This window comes from Trachypithecus francoisi, unplaced genomic scaffold (assembly GCF_009764315.1).
Source record: "Trachypithecus francoisi isolate TF-2019V2 unplaced genomic scaffold, Tfra_2.0 Lachesis_group12, whole genome shotgun sequence".
NCBI lineage: Eukaryota > Metazoa > Chordata > Mammalia > Primates > Cercopithecidae > Trachypithecus > Trachypithecus francoisi.
In genome coordinates this window covers 91223261-91249256 of record NW_022681457.1, presented here as the reverse complement: position 1 = coordinate 91249256, position 25996 = coordinate 91223261, and the positions used below count along the sequence as shown (strand labels likewise).

At 43.3% G+C, this 25996-nt stretch overlaps 1 protein-coding gene and 1 pseudogene across 1 annotated transcript in view; both read right to left on the bottom strand.

The window, feature by feature from the left end:
* Positions 1–6378: 6378 nt before the first annotated feature.
* Positions 6379–11128, bottom strand: LOC117093562 (annotated as a pseudogene).
* CSMD2 (CUB and Sushi multiple domains 2) overlaps positions 10687–25996 on the bottom strand; it is a 602688-nt gene continuing 587378 nt past the window's right edge. The window contains exons 66-72 of the mRNA XM_033228874.1: positions 21518–21580; positions 19203–19364; positions 17626–17738; positions 15809–15896; positions 14154–14292; positions 13786–13998; positions 10687–10881 (exon numbers count right to left, since the gene is read on the bottom strand). Coding sequence (XP_033084765.1) covers positions 13839–13998; positions 14154–14292; positions 15809–15896; positions 17626–17738; positions 19203–19364; positions 21518–21580 — 725 coding nt within the window. The 3' untranslated portion in view covers positions 10687–10881; positions 13786–13838. The remainder of the gene's footprint in view (positions 10882–13785; positions 13999–14153; positions 14293–15808; positions 15897–17625; positions 17739–19202; positions 19365–21517; positions 21581–25996) is intronic.

Here is a 25996-nt window from a genome sequence, read left to right as displayed (position 1 = left end):
AAAAAGAGGGAATCCTACTTAACTCATTTTATGAGGCCAACATCATTCTGATATCAAAGCCTGGCAGAGACACAACAAAAAAAGAGAATTTTAGACCCATATCTTCGAAGAACATTGATGCAAAAATCCTCAATAAAATACTGGCAAACTGAATCCAGCAGCACATCAAAAAGCTTATCCACCATGATCAAGTTGGTTTCATCCCTGGAATTCAAGGCTGGTTCAACATGCACAAGTCAATAAACATAATCCACCATATAAACAGAACCAATGACAAAAACCACATGATTTTCTTAACAGATGCAGAAAAGGCCTTCCACAAAATTCAACAGTTCTTCATGCTAAAAACTCAATGAATTAGGTATTGATGGGACGTATCTCAAAATAATAAGAGCTATTTATGACAAACCCACAGCCAATATCATACTGAAAGGGCAAAAACTGGAAGCATTCCCTTTGGAAACTGGCACAAGACAGGGATGCCCTCTCTCACCACTCGTATTCAACATAGTGTTGGAAGTTCTGGTCAGTGCAGTCAGGCAGGAGAAAGAAATAAAGGGTATTCAATTAGGAAAAGAGGAGGTCAAATTGTCCCTGTTTGCAGATGACATGATTGTATATTAAGAAAACCCCATCGTCTCAGCCCCAAATCTCCTTAAGCTGATAAGCAACTTCAGCAAAGTCTCAGGATACAAAATCAATGTGCAAAAATCACAAGCCTTCCTATACACCAATAAGAGACAGCGAGCCAAATCATGAGTGAACTCCTATTCGCAATTGCTTCAAAGAGAATAAAATACCTAGGAATCCAACTTACAAGGGATGTGAAGGACCTCTTCAAGGAGAACTACAAACCACTGCTCAACGAAATAAAAGAGGACACAAACAAATGGAAGAACATTCCATACTCATGGATAGGAAGAATCAATATCGTGAAAATGGCCATACTGCCCAAGGTAATTTATAGATTCAATGCCATCCCCATCAAGTTACCAATGACTTTCTTCACAGAATTGGAAAAAACTACTTTAAATTTCATATGGAACCAAAAAAGAGCCTGCATTGCCAAGATAATCCTAAGCCAAAAGAACAAAGCTGGAAGCATCATGCTACCTGACTTCAAAGTATTCTACAAGGCTACAGTAACCAAAACAGCATGGTACTGGCACCAAAACAGAGATATAGACCAATGGAACAGAACAGAGCCCTCGGAAATAATACCACACATCTACAACCATCTGATCTTTGACAAACCTGAGAAAAACAAGAAATGGGGAAAGGATTCCCTATTTAATAAATGGTGCTGGGAAAACTGACTAGCCATATGTAGAAAGCTGAAACTGGATCCCTTCCTTACACCTTATACAAAAATTAATTCAAGATGGATTAAAGACTTAAATGTTAGACCTAAAACCATAAAAACCCTAGAAGAAAACCTCGGCAATACCATTCAGGACATAGACATGGGCAAGGACTTCATGACTAAAACACCAAAAACAATGGCAACAAAAGCCAAAATAGACAAATGGGATCTATTTAAACTAAAGAGCTTCTGCACAGCAAAAGAAACTACCATCAGAGTGGACAGGCAACCTACAGAATGGGAGAAAAGTTTTGCAATCTACCCATCTGACAAAGGGCTAATATCCAGACTCTACAAAGAGCTTAAACAAATTTACAAGAAAAAATCAAACAACCCCATCAAAAAGTGAGTGAAGGATATGAACAGACACTTCTCAAAAGAAGACATTTATGCAGCCAACAGACACATTAAAAATGCTCATCATCATTGGCCATCAGTGAAATGCAAATCAAAACCACAATGAGATACCATCTCACACCAGTTAGAATGGCAGTCATTAAAAAGTCAGGAAACAACAGATGCTGGAGAGGATGTGGAAAAATAGGAACACTTTTACACTGTTGGTGGGGCTGTAAACTAGTTCAACCATTGTGGAAGACAGTGTGGCGATTCCCCAAGGATCTAGAACTAGAATTACCATTTGACCCAGCCATTCCATTACTGGGTATATACCCAAAGGATTTTAAATCATGCTGCTATAAAGACGCATGCACACATTTGTTTATTGCAGCACTATTCACAATAGCAAAGACTTGGAACCAACCCAAATGTCCATCAATGATAGACTGGATTAAGAAAATGTGGCACATATACACCATGGAATACTATGCAGCCATAAAAAAGGATGAGTTCATGTGCTTTGTAGGGACATGGATGAAGCTGCAGACCATCATTCTGAGCTAACTATCGCAAGGACAGAAAACCAAACACCACGTGTTCTCACTCATAGTTGGGAATTGAACAATGAGAACACTTGGATACAAAGTGGGGAACATCACACACTGGGGCCTGTCGTGGGGTGGGGGGAGAGGGGAGGGATAGCATTAGGAGATATACCTAATGTAAATGACGAGTTAAAGGATGCAGCACACCAACATGACACATGTGTACATAGGTAACAAACCTGCACGTTGTGCACATGTACCCTAGAACTTAAAGTATATAAAAAAATTAGACCTAATTATATTTAATGATATAGTGGCTACGTTTCTTTTCAGGTCTGTCATATTATTTTTGTGTTGTATTTACTTCATGCATTTGTCATATTCACTGGTTCTTTCACAGTGTGTTTTTTTGAGTACTTAAAATATGTGTATTAGTATTTGGCAAAATTTATATTTTTATTCTAGTAATTAGTTTTATATTAATATATTTATATAATGTCGTTAGTCCTCTTTTTTCTATTTAGGTTCTTACTGTTTTATTAACTGGTTCTCAACCAATGCATCTGTTGATCAATGACTTTCAACAGAGGTGGGAGGAGTGCATCCATTTTGTTCCCCAGAAGACAGTGGGCAATGTCTGGAAGCATTTTTGGTTGTCACAATTGGGAGAGGTGTGCATCTATTGGGCAGAGAGGCCAGGGATGCTGCTAAACATCCTGTAATGCACAGGACAGCCAGGCTGTACAACGAAAAAATCATCTGGCCCAAAATGTCCATAGTGCCCAGTCTGAGAAACCTTTAGATGGTCTTTGATTCACACCTGTTATCTGTGTGGCAACCAATGGGCTCATTTTACTTTCCCCTTTCTCTCTTCTTTCTCTTCCCATTACAAAATCATGTTATCTCCACTTTGTCAGAACCTAGGACATTTACATACTATTCTTCGGTCTTTATTTTCATCTTCATTGTAAATTTCAATATGCAGTTTTCAATTCTTAACACCAGTCCTTTTGCTGAAATTCCTCAGCTATCACTTGGTTGGTTAAAACTTGTCCTCCCAGTAGATTCTTCAGGAAGGGCTCCTGAGGAAAATATTCCTGAATTCTTGAATATTCATTACTGTGTTCTCATCATCTGGATGCATAAAAATCACTGCAAATAAAATTCTTGGCTTGTATTTTCTTTCCTTCAGTTTTGCTTTGTGTGTGGCTATTAAGAAATCTGTTAACAACCTAATATAATCTGGAGGCTCAGAGAATGTTTTCTTTTTCTTTAAAATCTTATGGTTTTACTGGGGTTTGTCTTGGAGCTGAGCATTGCAGGATAATTTTCCCAGGAACCTGGTGGACCTTTCAATATATATATTAAGTTTTTCTTTTAGTTCTAAATAGTTTTCCTAGAGTATAATTTTAAATATTAATTCTGTCTAATTTGTTTAGGTTTTCTTCTTTAGGGACTCCTATTGTACATAAATTGGCTTGCTTTGCCTGTCTTTTATCTCTTTCTTTTCTTTCTCTCTTTCTTTCTTTCCTTCCTTCCTTCTCTTTCTCTCTCTCTCTCTCTCTCTCTTTCTTTCTTTCTTTCTTTCTTTCTTTCTTCTCTCTCTTTCTTCCTTTCTTTTCTTCTCTCTCTCTCTCTCTCTCTTTCTTTCTTTCCTTTCTTTTCTTTCTTTCTCCTTCCTTCTCTTCTCTTCTCTCTTCTCTTTTTCTTTTTTTCGAGATGGGGTCTCGCTTTGTTGCCCAGGCTGGAGTGCAGTGACGTGATCTCAGCTCACTGCAACCCCCATCTCTCGAGTTCAAGAGATTCTCCTGCCTCACTCTCCCAAGTAACGGACTACAGGCACGTGCCACCATGCCTGGCTAATTTTTGTATTTTTTGGTAGAATCAGGGTTTTGCCATGTTGGCCAGGCTGGTCTTGAACTCCTGGCCTCAAGTGATCCGCCTGCCTGCCTTGGCCTCCCAAAGTGCCCTTTTATCACTTTTAGTCTCATATTTTTTTACTTCTTTACATAATTTCTGTTTTCTTGGATATTTAAGTGTTCTTCCCATATGCGCTTTATTATACTTTCTTTCTGTGTGTTTCCCGTTAAACACTTTGCAGTTTGCTCTTCATTTCTGAGATATGCTTGTTCTTTTATTGTAAGCTGTCATTTATTTCTTCCTGTTTTATGTCTATTTGTATCCTGAGTTTTCACGCTTCTGGTTTGTATTAAACTTTAATATTTACAATTGCTTGATTATATTTAATTAATGTTGGGATGCTTTCCTTCATTTATTTTTTAGGGGAGTATTTTAATTAGTTATAACATTTTCTTTTCTTTGCTTTTTTTTTCTCTTTTCCACTCTTAGGTATATACCCAAGTTACAATGTCTTTACTACTCATTTTCTGTTTTATTCTTATGGAAACTTTGAAGATATGTCCATGAACCTTTTTTGTCCATGAGAAAATAAATATGTAGGATTTTCCTAGACCAGCAATAACAGGTGCTTCTACTGGAGTGAGGGAATGGAGTGGTGTTAGTGTTTATTTGATTTTAGTTCAGGGACACTGTTCTCTTGGTATATGTAGATATTGTGGGGTGCAGTTTGTCTCAAAGGCATCGTAGTTTGGGCTTGCCCCTCTATCTATGCCCTTCGGTTTATGAACACTTGTTCTGTTTGGAAGTCTTTCCCCACTCTATGTGGTGTCCAGCAATTGTCTACTATTTTGTCTACTAAATTGTCTACTATTTCCTTCCTTTCTTTTTTCTCCTGTATTTTTAGTAGGGACAGGGTTTTGCCATGTTGGCCAGGATGGTCTTGAACTCCTGGCCTCAAGTGATCTGCCAGCCTCAGTCTCCTAAAGTGCTGGGATTACAGGCATGAGCCACTGGGCCCAGCCTGTCTGCTGTTTTCTTCTGAAGTATTTGCATGTTTGTATGCTGGTATGAACTTGTATTCTGAACTTAGACTTAATATTTGCTCCCTTGCTCTCTTGATTCCCAATCCAACAGGACCTTGTGTTGGACAACAGTCCAATTCCTGACCCTGAATCCCTGCCAAGCTACCTGAGGTTTCAGTGGGAGGGCTGCACCCACCCTGCTGATTCCCCGTGGCCGGGAGAGAAATACCAGGCAGTGTGTCCCAGATGGAATGCCTTTATTAATACTGGGGGCCAGTCATGGTGGCTCACACCTGTAATCCCAGCACTCTGGGAGGCCAAGGCAGGTGGGTCACCTGAGGTTAGGAGTTCAAGACCAGCCTGGCAAACATGGTGAAACTCCGTCTCTACTGCAAATACAACAATTAGCCAGGCATGGTGGCATGTGCCTGTAATCCCAGCTACTCTGGTGGCTGAGGCAGGAGAATCGCTTGAACCGGGAGGCGGAGGTTGCAGTGGGCTGAGATTGCGCCACTGCATTCTAGCCTGGGTGACAGAGTGAGACTGTGTCTCAAAAAAAAAAAAAAAAAAAAAAAGAACCCAAAAGCCAAAGACTGGGAATGTTGGTCTAAATCAGGTTATTGAGGTGACAAGGGGGGCAATTGGAGCTGAGGTACAGTGCAAAAGCGAAGGGTAGTGGGAATCAGAAAACTGAAAGTAGTTTGGATGAATTTTCCACCTAAAATGATGACTGCTAACAAATGCATAGTACATTTAAGAAAGGATAGGCTCCTAGCTCTTGCCAGTTCTTTCTTCTTCTTCCTCACCACTCCTCTCATGACTGTCTTGCCTGGATGACCCTCCTTGATTTGGCCGTTCTCTGCTATGGAGTTTCTACTGCCTAAGCCCACCTGCCCTTAGACTGTGGTCCTCAGATCCTGAGCTCCTCAGTCCAGGCCAAACTCCAACCCTGAGGGGAGCAGCTTCTTTGTCCCCAGGTTCTAGGTCTGAGCTGATGTGGCCTCCACTATAAATAAAAAACAATTTTATTGTGGTAAAATATATATAACACAAAATTGATCATCTTAACCATTGTTAAGTGGCATTAAGTACATTAACTATATTCACATAATTGTGCAATCTCCCGAACTTTTCTTTCTCCTTTTTCACAATACAAAAATTTAATGAAAATTGATTAGTGAGTGTGTATAATCCACAGGGGGCTAAATGTTACCTGGGACTGCAGAAGAAACTTAGAATAGATGCTGGAGTAAATGTTATATATTGTCATCATCTGATTCATCTTCCTTCAAAGATTCCTTGGCATGTTTCTCTACTTCTTCCCTTATACCTTTTGGAATAATTTCATGTCTTCCTTTAGTTAATTCACCAACCCTGCTGAGTTCTAATTTAAAAGATTTATTCTTAACTTCATCATGTACTATGTAAATATTTTTGCAACTTCTTAACAATAACATGGCAGGTCATTTCTTTCACTGGAAGCTTTTGTATTTTCTATCTTTGCAGCATGCCTGTCTTTGCCAAGGGCACAATCCCAATAACCATATGAAATATCTTGCAGAATTGTGCCCTGCCATTCACTCTGTAAGAACCTACTGTAAAACTATAGCCAAAAGCACTGCAGAATGTATATGCATGGCAACTGTGTCTACAAGATGTTTTTGTGGAATGTTATAGCCAAAGTTAGATCTAAAGTTGGAAGCTTCTTCTCTTGTTACCAAAGAAGAAGCATCTGTCAACAAACCTGCTACCACCATTCCAACATGCCAATCAATATTAAAAAGTCATTTGTTGGAGCCTTCTTCATAAAGTTTAGGAAGACTCCCTTTTCTACCCCAAAGACACCACCATCTTTACCTCTGAGTCCAGTGGCTGTACTACTATTTTGCACAGCCTTCGTAGCATATTCAACTAAAAAATAACTCTTCCATCAGGAGATCATGTAGAGGTTGACAAGTCATACCTGGTGTCAATTGAGCTCTTTGTTCTAAAACAAGAAGAACGCGTAGGGCTTCCAGGCCTCCAGAAACTTTTCATCTTATAAAACTGAAACTTTGTACTAATTAAACAGTAACTCCCCATCCCTTCCTCCCGCTAGTCCCTGGCAACCACCATTCTACTTTCTGTATGAATTTGATGACTCGAGATAGCTTGTATAAATAGAATCACACAGTATCTTTTTGTGTGTGTGTGTGACTGGCTTACTTCACTTAGCATAATATCCTTATCCATGTTGCAGTATGGGTCAGAGTTTTCTTCTTTTTTTAAGGCTGAATAGTATTTCATTGTACATATGTACCACATTTTGTTCATTCATCTGTTGATGGACATTTGGGTTCCTTCTACTTTTTGGCATTTGTGAATAAATGCCGCTATTAACATATCTTTTTGTGACCCTGCTTTTAACTCTTTTGGGTATATACTCAGAAGTGGAACTGCTAGACAATATAGTAATTCTATTTTTGGTGTTTTGAGAAATCACCATACTGTTTTCCATAGTGGCTGCACCATTTTACATTCCCACCAATGGGGCACAAGGATTCCAGTTTCTCCACATCCTCATCAGCACTTATTATTATTTTTCAATAGTAGCCATTCTAATGGGTGTGCGGTGACATCTCATTGTGGCTTTGATTATTTCCCTAATGATTAGTAATGTTGAGCATTTTTTCATATGCTTGTTGGCCATTTGTATATTTTCTTTGGAGAAATGACTGTACACATCTTTCATAAGAGTTCTTTATAGAGTCTCAATATTAACCCCTTATCAGATATATGATGTGCAAATATTTTCTCCCATTCTATAGTTTGCCTGTTCACTCTGTTGATTGTATCTTTTGATATACGGAAGTTGTGAATTTTGATGTGGTCCAATTTATCTGTTTTTTCTTTTGTTGCCTATACTTTTGATGTCATATGCAGGAGATCACTGCCAAATCTAATGTCATGAAGCTTTCCACCTACTTTTTCTTGTAAGCATTTTATAATTTTAGGTCTTATGTTTAGGTCTTTGATCCATTTTGAGTTAACTTTTGTATGTGGGGTATGCACTATCATTTTTGCTCGGAGTTTCCAACATGTAGCGGTGGTAACACAATGCAGTTAAGAAACGGACTCCCATATTTCTACCTTGGATTGTAGGCTAAAATATGTCTTTCATCCCCTTTCCCAACAAACACTTGCCCCTAGTCATGAAAGAGGCCATAAAAATGTAAGAAAACCAATGCAAAAATTTATATTTTATTTGAATTCAAAAAATTTAAAATTGCTTTCAAATTCAGGAAAGTACCATAATGCAGGACCCCAGGGGGAAGCCTCATATACAGAGACAGATAAATTAAATGTATATACTGCAGACAAGCCAAGAAGGTGTGTAGATTACATATTTACAGCACTTGATGTTTTCTGAAAACCATATTTATACATTTTATTACATTTACAAAAAAGGCTTCCACTACCGTTTACCTACAATAATGAAAAAAAATTTACACCTTTTTTTTTTCTTTTTTGGTACTGTACAAACTTTGTATAATAAAAATATATCTCTGTACAAAAGATTTTTTTTGTTTTTGTTTTACTTTTTTTTTTTCCTCATGGGATGGTGATGGGTATATGGCATAGATGGTGGGTGAAGGGCCTCACCTGCCCTGTTCCTTTCCAAGCCTCTGGAGGTGGAGAGAAATGCCAGGGATGTGGAGGGTGATGCCCAGCAGAGTGCTGGGTGCCCCACCAGCAGGTGCTCCTTGAGCATCTCATGGAACTTTACAAGGAGACGCAGGGGAGGGATTGAGGGGCAGGAAGGTGTCCGCTGGGTGGTCTGAGAGGGGCATAAGAAGGGGGAAGGGAGCAGTCAAAGGAGAGGAGCGTCGGGGGGAAGGGAGTGTAAGAAATCAGGAGGGGAGCTTCCTGCACTTGTTTCCAGCCAAGGAAAGAGATGAGAGTGTGAGTGTGTCTGGATTGGCCGTCTCCCTCCGAGCCCAGGGTGCCATGTGCCAGAGGTGGTGCGGCCAGGGGTAGGCTCCTGCCTCTGTCAGCCTCCACTGTGGCTGCTGGAAATGGACGCCTCTCACTTTACTCTTAACATCAGTCAGATCTTCTAATTGTTCCAACCTAGAATTTGCTTAAGAACCAGGTGTCGCTTTCCCTCTGCTCCTGCACATTTCTATTTGTTATTTCAATATGTGATATGACCCTCTGAGGCCAGCATATCACACATGTACAGGGGCTTAAGCTTGTGGGGGCCTTCCCGAGGACAGAGAAAGTGGCTCTAAATGCTATACTTTGATTCCTAAACTCTTGAACTTCCCAACAATGCTGATGGAATTCATGAATGACCCAAGCATAATATAGCTGTCAAAATAAATCAGACCCACTTGCAAGGAGCTGGAGAGAGTGACTTTCAGCCACTCCGTTGTTTTGATTCAGGACCTGCCAGGCCTTTTGCTGGCTATGGTCAGCGGCTGCTGGGAGCCAAGGAGCCAGCACCAACCGCAGGAGGCCTGGGGAGCTGAGTCCTTGCCCCGAGGCTGCCTACGCGGAGATAGCAGAACCCAGGTAGGACACACAGGTGTCTTGTCTGGCTTTCCAGACCTGGCCACAGTGCTACCATAGAGATTCATCGGCTCCTCCCTTCTTAGCTGCCCCTTCTAGACCGGGGCTTCTGGCAGCTGGTGTAGTGGACTTTGGGGCGGACTGATCTGGGTTTGCATTCTGACTCCACACTTCCTAACTCTGTGGCCCACATGTCTTTATTTTTCCAGGCTTCTGTTTTCTTACCTGTCAAAGGCAAATCATAAATCCTACGTTTTGGTGTTATTGTGCAGACTAGAAATACTATAGGTAAAGTGTCAGGCACAGAGAATAAACCCAGTACATGATAGCCATTGTTTTTTGGGTACCAGGGCAGGCTTGCTCCCCTGTTCTCTCAAGAACCCTGCTGCTGCCCCCAGACCTGGCAACCTCTCTGGGCCACAGACTTGTCTTCTCTTCTTTCTCAGTTGACAGCCAGACTTGACCTTGGGCTCCCAGCCAGACTCTTGCCCTATCGTCCCCGGTTCTCCCTTCTTTCCCAGTGCTTCCCAGGACCCAAACGACTTTTTAGTCCACTGGGTTTAGAACTCAATAAAATTGTGTTTGAAAAAAATAAACTGATTTTCAATCTATTTCCAAAGAGTTTTTTCCTGCCCTTGCTGCTGTGCAGTTGGGGCCGTCCATCAGCAGACAGCTGGTTTCTGCACGCTGACCACACCATGGGATGTGTCCTACTCTTACAGTCGCTGAGTCACCGTGTCCTCACACATGGGATGGGCGGGGGGCGTATTGGTTTGAAAGCTGACCGTACCTCCCCGTCTTCATCTCTTCTCTGCGTGCGGGGAACAGGGCATGAAGCATCCTTCATGTGCACTTCTATTTTTGAAGCCTTTATGGTCTCTTCCGGAGGACGTGAATGGAGGAGCGGGGTGTGTGTGTGTGTGTGTGGTCAGGCCCATACACACACACACATACACATACACACACACATCCACAAGTTGCTTTGCTATTTTAAATCCATAAACTTTCTTCCTCCATCTGCAACCCCTCTTTCTTTTCTGCCTTTTCAGGACACAGCAGGAGTCCTCTCCAGGGTGACAGGCATAGATGGCGGCAGGACGAGGGTCCGAGTCCCAGCAGTAGCAGACACAGGCAGAGAGACAAACGAAGATGGGCACTGGGCGCTGTGCTCAGGGGAGCCTACTTCCTGCCCCCTGGGGAACTGGGAACAAACAGATCACACCTGGGTTTGCAAAGGAAAAAGAGGCAGTGGGAGGGGAGGGGCCGGGAGCAGAGGAGGAAAAGCAAAGCAGCAAAGCAAAGAAGGAACAAGCGGGAAAGAGATGAATCACCTCGATCTTCACTTTGATTTTTAATCTTCCCAGGTTGGGGGTGGGGGCAGGTAGGGAATGCGTGCAGCGGAACATGAATTTTTCTGTCTTTTTCCCTTGCAGGGCCAACTTCGCCATTAGACCTGGAGGCCTGCTGCTTGGGGGCCACCATACTTTTAGGAGCCCAGGAAAACATTCTAATTTTAGTTCCTTTCAAAATCAGATGAAAAAAAATGACTAGGATAATAATGGATCGGTAATAAAGAATCCAGGCTGGATTATATTCATTTTTGTAGTGACACAGTTGTGAAATCTCATTTTTAATACTTGTTTTTAATGGAGGAAGGGTCGGCAAACATCATCACACAGCCCTGTTCCTCTGCCTTGTTACTCACTGGCTGCACAGGCCTCGTTGCTTCCCTAGTAGGGTGTTTATTTTAATTTCTGCTTTTCTCCTTGGCATTATTTTAAAAAAATTACCATCTAGTCACTCATTTGAAATATGTGGGTGTCTGTTCAGGGTGGCTCTTGCTTTCTTTGTGCTCCAGCTGTGGGCAGAAGTGGTCAGAGGGGCCGTGCTGGAGACTGCTCGGCTGGGCAGTGGGTTTGGAGCCTGCTGGCAAGGGGCCAATGCTGAGGCCTGCCCAGACGTGGAGCCGACCCGGAGGTGACAGCATGGCGCACACCAGCACCTGGAACCCAGCAGAGCCCAAGCGTGCAGCAAGAGTGCGTGTGCGGAGGTCAGGGGCATTCTTGTTTCTTTCCTACACTGTTCAATAATTCATGCAGTGAATCAGATTCGTCACTGATCATCTCCAAGCCCCAATTTACATTGTCAGAGGGGATTTTTCTTTTTCTCTTTTGCCTTCTGTTGATAAGAGTTCTGAGTAGGAAAAAGTGAAGATTGGGCATACAGATGAAACTTGAGGAGTAAGTTTGGCAGGCTAAAACAATCACACTGGAATAAGGGGGAACCCTTATTTAAATGTTTGTTTTGGAGAGACGTAAAAAGATGGGGAAGAGCTCTTTCCATAAATTGTATTCAGGAGCTGCATCTGCTGCATCCCTGACTCGCTCACCATCTGGGACTCAGGCTGAGACTGTGAAATCCTCCTGGAGTTGTGAGGCGGAAAGGGAGTAAAGCACGTCAGGGACCGGGCAGTGATAATGACCTTTGCTGCTCTTGTAACCCCCCTCAGCAGGAACCGTCCCTAACATCCCTGTTGGTGGCCTTCTCAGGCCCCCTCATACAAGCCTGTTTCCTCACTGCACTGCCATTTGTGTGTGGCTGGGAATATCCACCACGTGAGCTGCCGCGCACAGGAGCATGGGGAGGGAGCGCGGCACTAGCCCTGGGTTTGGCTGGTGGCCCACTTGGTGGATTTTCCACTGCCTTCACTGGGAATCCCTACCTGGCTGGCTCTGTGACTCTGCTCCCCAGAGCCCTTTAGCCCAGGACCTGAGAGAGGGCACCTGCCTATCCCCAGAAAGCAGGATGTGTGGGAGGGCAGTTCTCAGAGGAGTGCAGCTTGGACATTGTGTTGGGGCAACTCCTGAAGGGTCCCAGGTCCCAGAGGTGAGGGTGTCATCGAAGGAGGACACAGTGAGGAAGAGGCAGTGCCTTTTAGATTCATCAGCTCCTTCCCAGTGGACCTGTCAGATGCATGCCTGCGTGCGTGTGTGCGTATGTGCGTGTGTGTGTGCATGACCGTGTACACATGCAGGTCTGTCTGCCCCTCTGTCCATATCTTGGGGGGCTCCTCCCCTCTGTTGTGCTCAATGTGATGGGGAATTTTGTAAGTCAACCTGCCTAGGCTCTGGTGCTCAGTTGACGGGTCAAACACCAATCTGGATATTGCTGTGAAGGTATCTTTTTAGATACGATTAACATTGAAATCAGTAGACTTTGAGCCTCCACCATGTGTGTGGGCCTCATTCAATTGGCTGAAGGCCTTAAGAAAAAGACTGAGGTGCTCTGAGGAGGAAGGAATTCCCTCTCTGACTGCCTTCGGACTCAAGATGACAGCATCAACTCCTGCTGCAATTTCTAGCCTGCTGGCCTGCCCTGTAGATTCCCACCTTGCCAGCCAGTTCCTTAGATGAGTCTCTCTCTCTAAATATATGTACTTATTTATATTTCTATCTGTATATAACATACACATAAAACTCTATGGAGATGCATATCTATATATAGATGGATAGGTATGGATATACATTGTTACAGAGATGTGTAGGTATATGTATTGCATTTATAGTGTATGAATGTTTATATATACACGTTACCTATATACACACATATATGTGCATCTCTGTATACACATACAGAGCAGATCTGTATCTGCTCTACACATCTCCAGGGCTTGACTTCGACCCAGAGGATGTATATATCCAGTTGGTTCTGTTTCTCTGGAGAGAAACAGATTAATACACGTCGATGTTCTGCCAAGTCCAGGGATGGGGAGAACAGTTTCTGCAGCCAGCCAGCCTGGGATGGGATTTTGAACCCACCCCTTCTGAGCTGTGTGATCTTGCTCAAGTTAATTTCTCTGCAGCTCAGGTTTCTCATCTGTAATGGGGCTCCCAGTAGCCTCTACCTCACGGGGTGCAGGGATTCAATGTTAGATCCACAAAGGGCCTGGTTCAGTGCCTGATATACAATGATGCTCAGTGCACAGTTCTCCTGTCACTGGGTGTGTCTGTGTGGCGTGTGCGACTCCGTTGGGTGGAGCCCCTGACATGCACAGGTCCCTGTCTGTGCCTGTCATGACCTGTCTTCCTCCCACACCCTTGCTCACCGGCTGCTGGAGGCGGGGCTCTCGGTGGCGGTGGTGGCAGCCAGGCCGGGTGGCTATACCGCTGTACATACTGTGCTGACTGTGAACTCCGCCTCGCTGGCCATGATGTCTGTGGGCTGGATGTTGCGGTCGTACATTGGGTTCTCAAACGTGGCCCGAACATTGGTGTTCTCGTGGCCAGCGTAGCCATTGAAGGGAACTTTGGGTCTTCTCCTGGCAATAAAAGAGGAAGTGACCACAGCATGAAAAGAGTGACACAGAGAGGCTTAGGGGTCTGGTGCGGTGCCGGGGGGTGGGGGGGAGGGGGCGCTGCAGGGAGAGAGGGAGGGCCCGCCTGATGCCCGTCCTGCCTCCTTCCTGCGTGGTACCTGTGCTTGTAGAGATAGAGCACAAAGCCCGCAATGATGAGGGCGATGAAAGGCACCAGGATCGCGGCTGCCACCGAGCTGCTGTTGGAAGCAAAGTGGCGACCGATGGACTCGGGGTCTGACTCCAGCAGCCTGAGGTCTGTAAAGTCCCAAAGCAAAAAAATCAAGTCACAGAGACACAGTTTGAGGCTCTCTCGGCTGCCCTCCCTGACTACACACTCCTGGGGAGCAGGGCTGCCACTCAGGGTGCTTCACACTCCTGCTCAGCACGGGAGGCGGGTATACCCAGGGCCGCCCGCCTAGCTCCATGTGCGCACTCAGTCCTTGGGAGCAGGGTCCTGCATGCATCTACCTTGTGCAGCTCAGACGGCACCCAGAGGACCACCCGCAGAGGAGCCCGAAACCATGGCTCAATGGAAACTCTTACAAGGGTGCAGAGTTTAGAGATTTCCAAGGAAATCTCTAAAGTTCTTTTGGCTGTAGCAGCCTTTTATCAGATGAAACCTTACAGGGACACCAAAATATAAGATAGATGAAGGCAAAACTGTTCTGGTTGAAGCTGAGGCACCTCCTTCTGGAAGGCATCCTCCTTCCTCGCCCTCTCCCTGCAGACTGGGAAGGCTCGGAATAACACAAGTAGACACTGTGGCCCCCGTTAGGCACCCTGCTAACTGAGGGGCTGGAGCTCTGAGGGGACAGGATGTCTGCTGTGGAGCCAGGACAAAAACTGTGATTTTCGAAGGCATTTGCAGCATGCCTGGTCATCTTGGAGTAGGTGAAGAGTGCTGTGTGGAAGACAGTGGTCTCAGTCCATGCAGCTCATGAGGGCAGAGCTGGGGCAATTCCGGGGGAGGAGCAGTGTGGGTGGGAGAGGCGGGGGCAGACCGTGGCTCAGTCCAGAGAAGCTTTCCGGAGCTCGGAGCCAGAGGACGTGCAGTGGACTGCCTTGGCAGGCAGGGGCCCTGGGGACGGGAGGTGTCAGTGCCTGGGGTACAGAGAGGCTCTCATGTACCCATGGCTGCCTCCTGTTTCCCCCTCCCCTATTTCTGAGAAACCAGACCTCTCCCCCTACCAGAGTCCAAGGCTGGGCACCTGGAGGCTCTGGGCCAGGACCAGGCTCCAAGGTGTGGATGTTTGACATGAATGACAGGAAGCATGCTAGGTAAAGAGGCCAGGGAAGGACCAGGGAGGGAAGTGGCCTTGACTCTCAGTTTTCTCATCTGTACAATGGGCACAAAACCAGTCTTCTAGGACTGGGCTAGGGCAGAAACGACATCACAGTAAAGGCACCCAGGGAGCCCTAAGACACTCCACAATGTCGTTGTTCATTGAGGCAGGTGTGACCCCTGAGGGCTGGCTGGGGGTGTGGCTAGGGGCTGTATCTAAGACCCAGTGTCCCTGGAGTTGGGGGCTCTCCCCTCCAGGTCTGAGCAGGAAACTCTGTCAAAGGTTGAGTGGGTTATGCATATGTGTTTGCTTTTGGAGAGATATTCCATAGCTTTTGTCAGAATCTCAAAAGGCATCCCTATCCCAAAGAGGCCAAGCACCCCCACCTCACACTGTTCAACTTCCCCAGTCCTCTACCTGACTGCGGCACACACGGTTTCTCTCCCACCCACCCGGGCCCACACTTCCGGGGGACAAGCACTAGTTACCCAGTCTTTGAAAGCCGAACTGCCCAAAGCCTTGGCCCTTGACGGAGCCTTGGTAGATGAAGGTGCCTCCGGAGGACTCTGACGAGACCTGTGATGGAGGGGGGCACAGAGAGCAAGTGGGAGGCTGCTGGAAGGATCTAGAACTCCTCTCTCATCGTACATGCTGCCCAGCAGGTCAGAGTCAGCCACTGACCTGCTGCTCCGACACACAGGGTTTGTTCTCTGCCCACACCCAGGCAAGGGTAGGCGTGACCAGGGAGCCCGGGGTGGGGCAGGGGCACCAGCTACATGTATGAGGTAGGAGGAAGATTTTATTTTCTACTGGTCAAATCACCTAATCTGTCTGTGCCTCAGTTTCTCATATGCAAAATGAGAATAGTAACAGTACCTGTGTCCTAGGGTGGCTGTAAGGATGAAATGAGTTAATAAAGATGAAACACTTCAGAACGCTTAATTTATAGGCCTTAGATGCATGGTAGCTGTTATTACTGTGATGAAAAAGCCATCTTTTGGAGCATTAGGAACATACAGAACATGGTGAAAATGTCCCTTGCAGATTAAAGGTATTGGAGAGTTCGTCACAGTTCTAAGAGCTATTAATTTTTTAGGGGGCGTAGCTGGGGACCTAACTCCTGCCACTGATGCTCATGTGACAGATGCAGACCCCAAAATGTGCAGTCTGCGGCCGCAGCAGCTGAGGGCATGCTGTGAGGTTGCCTGCGCTCCTGGCTACTTCCAGCCTATACTCCGTGGCTAGAAGCAGCCTCTGTCTGCCCTCCCCAGCTGTCCCCCAAAACACGCCTCACTGGCTATCGAAAGGCTCCATGGTTGTTTGGCATCCTAGGCAGTAGCTCCAGCTGTTCCTGGCCCTCTGGAGCCCCATCATCATCTTCCCCTGGCCTGCACTCCTAGCTCCATGTCCCAGCTTTGACCCTCCTGGATGGTGGAGTCTATTGTTCCTGCACAGCTTTTGGGCCACGATGATTGAAGCTGGCTCATACTTGGATTACAAAGGGGACCTACAGATACCCTTGGGCCTACCAAGGAACTACCCGCATGTGCCAGTCCCTGGAGAAGCCACTTGGTTCTCCTGATGTGCTTATGAAGCAAAGTCAACTCTGCCACAGCCCTCCACCAGCTGGTCCTGTCCATGAGAATGCACTGTGACTCCCTAGCTCTCTGCTATTCTGCTCTACCATGACCTCTCGCTTCATTCTATGCTTTCTCTTCTAGCTCCAGCAATCCAAGACAGAGAAATGGAGGACGTAGCAGGGGACGCTATGCTCAACTCCACTATGTGTGAAATAGGAAGGTATGGCCAGAGAAGTGTCACTGGAGACCCAGCTTCCACCTCAAGAAAGCCCTAGAATAGAATGTCTTTTCCACAAGGGAATGCAAGAAAGTCCTATCCCACTGCCATGTCCTGGTCTCTCAAAGCTCTGCTAAATCACTGACAATCTGCATCCTCAAGTGTGAGCAGAAGTTCAAGGTAGTCACGTGAGACTCACTGCCTTCTTCCAGCTCCCACCCACCACATCAAAACCTTCAGCTAGCCTGAATTCCCTCTGTCCCCGATCTTCATCCCTTGCTTTCTGTTCAAACAACAGAACTTACTCCAACTTTCTGGCTTTTAGAATCTTTTCCTTTGCCTGTTTCATTAGCAGATGAGGACCCTCTTACTGCTCCTAGGCAGGGCCTCACAGAAAACCTCCTCCCAAGTTTCCAGATTGATCCTAGGAGTTCGCACACCCTTTTGTCCTCCCCTTCCCTGTCAGTGATCTGGGAATCAGGGGAGGAGGTGAGTTTGCTGAACTTACATGTCCATCTAAAGCCCAGTGATCATCTCTGAACTTATTCACAAAGATCTCCACCGGCCCTGTAATCTGGTACACCTGGAGTAGGAGATGAAAATCTTCTTTCTTGTAAGTTCCTGGGAAATAAAGTTCTGGGGTTACACATGAAAGATCTGGAAAAATTTCAAAACTAAAGTTTGTGGGTTGGTGGGTGTAAGTTTCTGGGTGGAATTTCATGTGTAGTTGCTGATATAAACATTCCCCACATACCTTTAAGTTGTAAGTGTAGTGTTGAGTGTGGGTTTGTGTAGGCTGAATGTGCTTATATGCAAGAATTATTAAGATATGCATATGTATGTTAATAATTGGATTACTGGGTTGAGGTTGTGATCCTATTGACACAGGCATGTGTGAGAATATGATTTTGTGTGTTTTAATCTGTCCCCTGATGCACAGACAGTTCAATGGGTGCAGTAGTTCACGAGGGCATGGCCATGGGAGCATGTGAACGTGTCTATTATCATGTGTGAAATGAGCAAATGTCATCCCGCAGTTGCATAGGTGTGTGCACGCATGAATGCGTAGATAGAATTGTGTGTGGGGTTGTGCATTAACATGTTCATTCACTCACACATTGATTTATCTATCCATCTATTTAGTCAACACTATTTTCTAAGGTACTTACTTTTTCTGATTATAGGAAGATTGAAAATTGGGAAAATTTTAGAGAATGCCGAGATGCATGAAGAAAAAATAATCTCTCCTGATCTCACTAAGAAATAACCACATTACTGTAAATAATTCCAGTTTTCTTTCTTATGAATGTAATGTTTTCCTTTAAAAAACTGGAGTCATATTTTAAATATATTATAATGAATGCATTTCCCTCAACACTGGCATAATATTTCATCTAGTAGATATACGATCATTAAAATACCCATTTCTCTATTTTAGGAAAATTTTCTAGTTCCAGTTTTTACATACTACAAATGGCCTTGTAATGGGAACAGCCTTTATTTAAAAATGTTTGACTCCCTCCATATCTTCTTATGATAAAAATGGTTAGAAATGTAATTAATGGGTCCAATCATTTTCAAGGATCTTGATACAAATTGCCAAATTGTTTCCCCAGAACTGTACCATTTTAGAATTTGGTCTTCATGGCTGAAACTGACCTGCACTAAGTGTTATCATTTAAAAACACTCTTGAGTTGATAGTGTAAGTGGAAAACGACGTTTCGTGTTTACATTGTTTTTGATGATTGCTGAGAAATATTTTTTCCTTTGTTTGTTGACTGATTGTACTTTGGCTTCTGGGAAGTCTCTGCCCCTATTTTGGGTTCAGTTTAGGGTTATCAGTCTTTTCCCTTTGTTTATAAGAGTTCTTTATATATTCAAGTTATTAATATTTGTCATTTAAACATTTCCCTTTAGTCCATGGTGCTTTATTACGTAAAGATGAATAGACATTTCCTCTTCCCTGACCACCAGACAAGTCTGAGCCTTGCATCACAGTATGATGCAATGCCATTAGGCTCATCCTTGCTAAGGGTGTGTGCCCATCCATCCTCCTGGCTTCCATAGAGGGGTCTGCTCCTTACCAGCCAAGTGCAGCTCCACGCCGCTGTGGTCAATCATGGTGGCATTGACCTTGCTGTTGGCAACTTGGAAGCCAGTCACTCTGAGCATCGCTGGCTGCTTCTTCCCCTGGTATTCATAGGCCCCTTTCCACAGGGAATTCTTGGCAAAAACATCCCCAGGAACTAGAGGAATTGAGAAATAGATGTGAGGAGGACTTTGTGTGTGCTGCCAGAATTGGGGTGACCTGATGACTGATCCCAGCCCACTCACTGGGATTGTTTCCTTTCCCCAACGTCTAACGTGTGGGGAGGGTGGTAGAACGCTCTGGCCTCTTCTCCTCTTGTGTCTCAGAGTGGATGGGTGGAGGGAACTGAAATAAATATCCACTTCCATGTTCATTGCAGCATCATTCACAATGGCCAAGATAGGGAAACAACCCAAGTGTCCGTGAATGAATGAACAAATAAAGAAAAGGGTATATATACATACACTATGAAATACTAGACAGTTTTTAAAAAGAAGGAAATTCTTTCATTTGCGGCAACATGTACGAACCGGAGGACCTTATGTTAAGTGGAATAAGCCAGGCACACAAAGACAAATATCATATGATCTCACTTACATACGGAATCTAGTTGAACTCATTGGAGTAGAGAGTAGAATGATGATTATAGAGGCTGGGGCAGAGTGGAGGGTGATGGGGAGATGGTCAAAGGGTACAAAGTTTCCATTAGACTGGAGGTATAAGTTTTGGTGATCTACTGCATGTCATGGTGACTATAGTTAATAAGAATGTATTGTACATTTCAAAATTGCTGAAAGAGTAGTTTTTTTGTTGACATGGAGTTTTGCTCTTGTTGCCCAGGTTGGAGTGCAATGGTGTGATCTCGGCTCACTGCAACCTCCGCCTCCCAGGTTCAAGCAATTCTCCTGCCTCAGCCTCCCAAGTAGCTGGGATTACAGGCATGCGTCACCATGCCAGGCTAATTCTGTATTTTTAGTAGAGATGAGATTTCACCATGTTGGTCAGGCTGGTCTCAAACTCCTGACCTCAGGTGATCTGCCCACCTCGGCCTCCCAAAGTGCTGGGATTACAGGCGTAAGCCACCATGCCTGGCCAAAAGAGTAGATTTTAAATGTTCTCATCACAAAAAAATAACTAAGTGAGATGATGGGTATGTTAATTAGCTTATTTATTCCAAAATGTATACATATAGAATAACATCACATTGTATCCTACAAATATATGTTTATTATTTGTCAAATAAAATTAAATTATTTAAAAAGATATAGAGAGGGAACTAGAAATGAGGGAGAGAAGAAGGAAGAAGAAAAGAGGAGAAAAGGAGAAGTGTTTAAAAGATGGAGAAAGGGAAGAGGGGAGAAGAGAGAGAAAACTGACATGTCAGTATAGCATGGTGAATCGGAACATGGGCAAGTGAAGTCAGACAGACCCAGAGTCTAATCTTAGCTCTGTCACTTATCAGTTGTCTGATCATGTGCAAAAGGCTTAACTTTCTCCCTGTAAAGGCTATGCCTGTATTCCTATAAATGGTGGCCATCCCATCTACCTTATCGGGGTTATTGTAGGGGTTAAATGACCAATGTTACAAATTGTATGTTACATGATACTGCATGTGTAAAAGCGCTTAATCAGTGATAGCTACTAAAATTGTCATTTATCCTTGTAATCATTCTCTATGGCAATTATTATGATCTCTATTTTACTGAAGCTTAAGAGGTGAAGCTCACTTGTCCAAGGACACAGCTGGTCAGTGACCAAAATGGTACTCAAATTGAGTTTCTAATGCCAAATCTAGCCTCGTTTCCTGCATAATACACATGCTAATGTGATAAATAAAAGTAGAAGGTTCATAAAAGGATGTGATAGTCTCTAAGAATTTGGCATCGGCCAGGCCACATCTGCAGTCTGTATCCAGTTCTGGATGTGATACTTGGAAAGACCCCAGACCTATCTTAAACTGTAACCATTTCCAGGAAGCTCTCCGGGCATGACCTGGGTCGATGTGTTTGTATGACCACACACTGGCCAGTTCTATGCCAGGAGGGACTGTAGTAATGAACAGTTCCAGAGCTTCCAGTTGGAAGACACTGGCTCTTTCTTCCAGATGAAGTTTCTGCTTCCTTCAGGCTCACTTTCTTCTGAAGTCTGCCTGGGCTGGGGAGGTGGGTAGGGAAAGCCATTCAGATCTATAGATAGTTTTCATGGCCTTCCTCTAGGCCCTCAGCAACTCTCAGCAACTCGTGTTTTCTGGCTAACTCTGTGAAAAAAGTAACACCAGTTTCTTGAGCCAATGATCTGGACCATACATACTCAAGGCTTGGGTGAGCGGTGGCTCCCGGGCAGTGTTGATGGGTCTCCCACTGGGCCGGACTTCTGCTGGGGAAAAAGTGTGGAAGAAAACAGTTCAGCTTCTGGTTCATACTCTGTTGGAAAAATAATGGCCACCTGTCTGACCTTAGGTCAATGGGTTCTTTGAGATCTTGCTTTGGACTTATTATTTTTTAGACCAGGAGGTGGACTGCTTTGATGGTCTGATGATGCTGCGGATCTCTCTCAGAATAAAAAATACTAAGAGTTACAAAGGAAGTCCATTTTATCAGCTGGAGTTATTAAAATAGTAGACAAGACATTAGCATATAGTGGTATATGTGATTCTTTATCACTATATTAAAAAATGGGATCTAGCAGCGAGTCTAGAAATGACCATAATCTTGAAGTCGTCAGGAACATGACCAATATTTCCTGATATTGGTAGCAACTGGAATGTAAACAAAAATCTCTTCAATTTCTATGGGTGACAAAGTCACAGGTGCTAACACTCCTAATGGTTGTTGTCTATGTTCAGAATTAAAGGAGCTGCTACATTCCAGTAAAAAGTAACGGAAAATAAAGGTATACATTTTCCCATCCAAGTGCACAGACTCCCTGAATGCCCTCATTGAAAACTTTGGGGAGGCTGAGGCAGGAGAATTGAGTGAAGCTGGGAGGCGGAGCTTGCAGTGAGCCAAGATCGCACCACTGCACTCCAGCCTGGGCGACAGAGCGAGATTCCATCTCAAAAAAAAAAAAAGTCCTGTCCTTGACTGTGCTTTCCTTCCAGATGCCTCGCATGAAGGAGGAACTTCTACCCATCAACAGTGAGCTCCGTGAGCCCTGGTGGGGGTTGCAGAGGAGTGCATTCCTCCCTTGGAATGATGAGATTAAGACCAAGAAGCCCTCATAGGCAAAGCAAAGGCAAAAGCTCTGGGCCTGAGCCAGACAGCCAAGGTTTAGGTCCCAGCAGTGTCACTTAATGACTGTGTGACCTTGACTAGTAACTTTACCACTCAGAGTCTTTGCCTCCTCATTTGAAACATGGAAAAAACTAAAACATACTTCACAGGTCTATGCTGAATAAATGAGGTTATGAACAGAAAGTCATGGTCAGTAAATATTAATGTCTTTTCTTCTTTTGCAGAGAAACAATAGAAAATCTGCCTTGTTGCCATTAAGGGCAGGCTTCCCACTGTCTGCCCTGGCGGGGAGCACAGCTTTAGCAAACCTCCTTCAACTCTGGAGGTCAGCCTATGCCTGCGTATACAGAAGGCTGTGGAGAAAGTTTCTGCAGTGACTCAATGCAAGTGTATTTCTGAACAGAAGGCTTTATCATCTTAGGTTTCGTAGATGAAGGGAGCAAAGAAGGAGAGAGCATCTTATGTGTGAGGTACTGTGATAGGCACGTCTTCATTTACTCTGCTCTCAAAACTCTGAAGTAGAGATTATTGTCCCCGTGTTACAGCAGAGAAACTTGTTGAGAGGCAGAGAAATGAAAGGGCTTGCTCAAGATCATACAGTAAGGCGTTGAATTCAGCTGCATCTAAAACATTATATATTTTAAAATAAAAGTAGCTATAATAATAGATAAAAATATTTAAGAATAAATGTAACCAAACAAATGCAAGACTTGTACACTGAAAAATATAAAACATCTAAATAAATGGAAGGACATCACATGTTCATTGATTGGAAACCTTAACACTGTTCAGATGGCAATACTCCCCAAATTGATCTACAGATTCAGTGCAATTCCTGCCAAAATTCCAGCTCTCTAGTTTGCAGAAATTGACAGGCCAATCTTAAAATCTGTGTAGAAACAAAAGGCAAAACAATAGGCAAACAATCTTAAAAAAGAACAAAGTTGGATAATTGATACTTTCCAATTTTTTTCTTTTCTTTCATTTAAAAAAAATATTTTTATTTAGAGACGAAGTCTTGCTCTGTTATCCAGGCTGGAGTGCAGTGGTGTAATCATAGCTCACTGTAACCTCCAAATCCTGGGCTCAAGTGATCCTCCCACCTCAGCCTTCTGAAGAGCTAAGACTACAGGCATACGCTACCACTCCTGGCTAATTTCTTCACTTTTATTTTTTTGTAGACATGTAGTCTCCCTAGGTTGCTCAGACTGGGACACTTGCCAATTTGAAAACTTACTACAAAGCTACAGTAATCAGGGCTGGGTGGTTAATGGCATAAAGACAGTCATAGAGATCAATGGAATAGAACAGAGAATCCAGATATAAACTCATACATTTATGGTCAAATGGTTTTTGACAGGAGTGTCAAGGCAATTCAATAGGGAAAGAACAGTCTTGCCAACAAGTGGTGCTGGAATAACTGGATGTCCGCATACAAAAGAATGAGTTTGGATTCTAACCTAATATCATAAAAAATCAATTCAAAATGGATCAAAGACATAAATGTAAGAGGTAAAACTATAAATCTCTAAGAATAAAACACAGGCATAAATCTTTGTGACTTTGGATGTTTCAAAGTTTCTTAGATATGACATCAAAAGCATAGGCAACCCCCAAAATAGGTAAGTTGGATTTTATCAAAATTAAAAACACTGGTGCTTCAGAGAACACCAACAGGAGAGTGAAAAGAAACCCCATGAAATGGGAAACAATTTGCAAATCATGTACCTTATAAAGGCCTTGTATTTTAGATAGAGAAAGAACTCTTTCAACTCAACAGTAAAAAGATAAATCAGTAAAAAATGGACAAAGTATTTGAATAGACATTTCTCTAAGGAAAACATACACAAAAAAAGTGATGAGCACCATTAGCCATTAAGGAAATATAAATCAGTTTTGCACAATGATACAGGCAACAAAAGCAAAAGTAGACAAATGAGATTACATCAAACTGAAAAGCTTCTGCACAGCGAAAAAAAACAAAAAACAAAAAACAACAGAGTGAAGAGGCAACCTATGGAATAGGAGAAATTGTTTGCAAACCATACATCTGGTAAGAGGTTAACATCTAAGGAACATATAGAAGGAACTAAAACAACTCAATAGCAAGAAAATAAATAACCTGATTTAAAAACAGACAAAGGATCTGAATAGACATTTCTCAAAAGAAGACATACAAATGGCCAACAGGTATATGAAAAATGCTCAACATCACTAACCATCAGGGAAATGCAAATGAAACCCACAATGAGATATCACCTCCTACCTGTTAGGACTATTATAAATAAGATTAAAGATTACAAGTGTTGGTAAGGTGGTGGAGAAAAGGAAACTCTTGCACACTGTTAGTGGGAATTTAAGTTAATATAACCATTATGGAAAACAGTATGAGGGTTCCTCAAAAAATTAAAAATTGAACTACCATATGATCCAGCAATACCACTATGGAGTATACATCCAAAGGAAACAAAATCAGTAAGTCAAAGAGATATCTGCACGCTCATGTTTATTGCAACATAATAGCCAAGATATGGAAACAACCTAAGTGTCCATCAGTGGATGGATGGATAAAGAAAATGTGGAATACATACACAATGGAATACTATGCAGCCTTAAAAAAGAAAGAAATCCTGCCATTTGTGACAACATGGATGAACCTGGAGGACATTATGTTAAGTGAAATAAGCCAGGTACAGAAAGACAAATACTGCACAATCTCACTTATCTGTGGAATCTAAAATAATTGAACTAATAGAAGTAGAGAATGGTGGATACCAGGGGCTAGGGTGGGGTGGTACTGGGGGGTTGGAATTGGAAAGATGATGGTCAAAGGGTACAGAATTTCAGTTAGATGGGGAATAAGTTCAAGATCTCTTGTACATCATGGTGACCACAGTTAATAACAATGCACTGTGTACTTGAAAATTACTGAGAGTAGATTTTGTGTTCTTACCACAAAAAATGGCAAGTATATGAAGTTAATGGATATGTTGATTAACATGACTTTGCCACTCCACGATGTATACGTATATCAAAACATCATGCTGTACACTCTACATATATACAACTTTTGTCAATTAAAAAATAATTAATTGGATGAAAATTCAAACAATAAAAAACACCACAATGAGATACCACTTTATACCCACTGATGATGGATACACTAAAACAGGACAGACAACTGTTGGGAAGGATGTCGAGAAATTGGACCCCGAGGCATTGCTGGTGGGAATAACATGGTGCAGGCACTTTGGAAAACTTGGGCAGTTCCTCACAATATTACACACAGAGTTACTGTTCTCCTAGATATGTACCCAGGAGAACTGAAAACATATTAAAACAAAAACATGTGCATGTATGTTCACAGAAGCATTGTTTGTAATAGCCAAAAAGTGCGAACAACCTAAAGAGCCATCAACAGGTGAATGGATAAACAAAAAGTGACGTCCGTATGATGAAATATGATTCCTGCATAAGAAGGAAAGAAATTCTGACAGATGCCACAACATGGATAAATCTTGAAAATGTTGTGCTAAGGGAAATAAGCCAGACACAA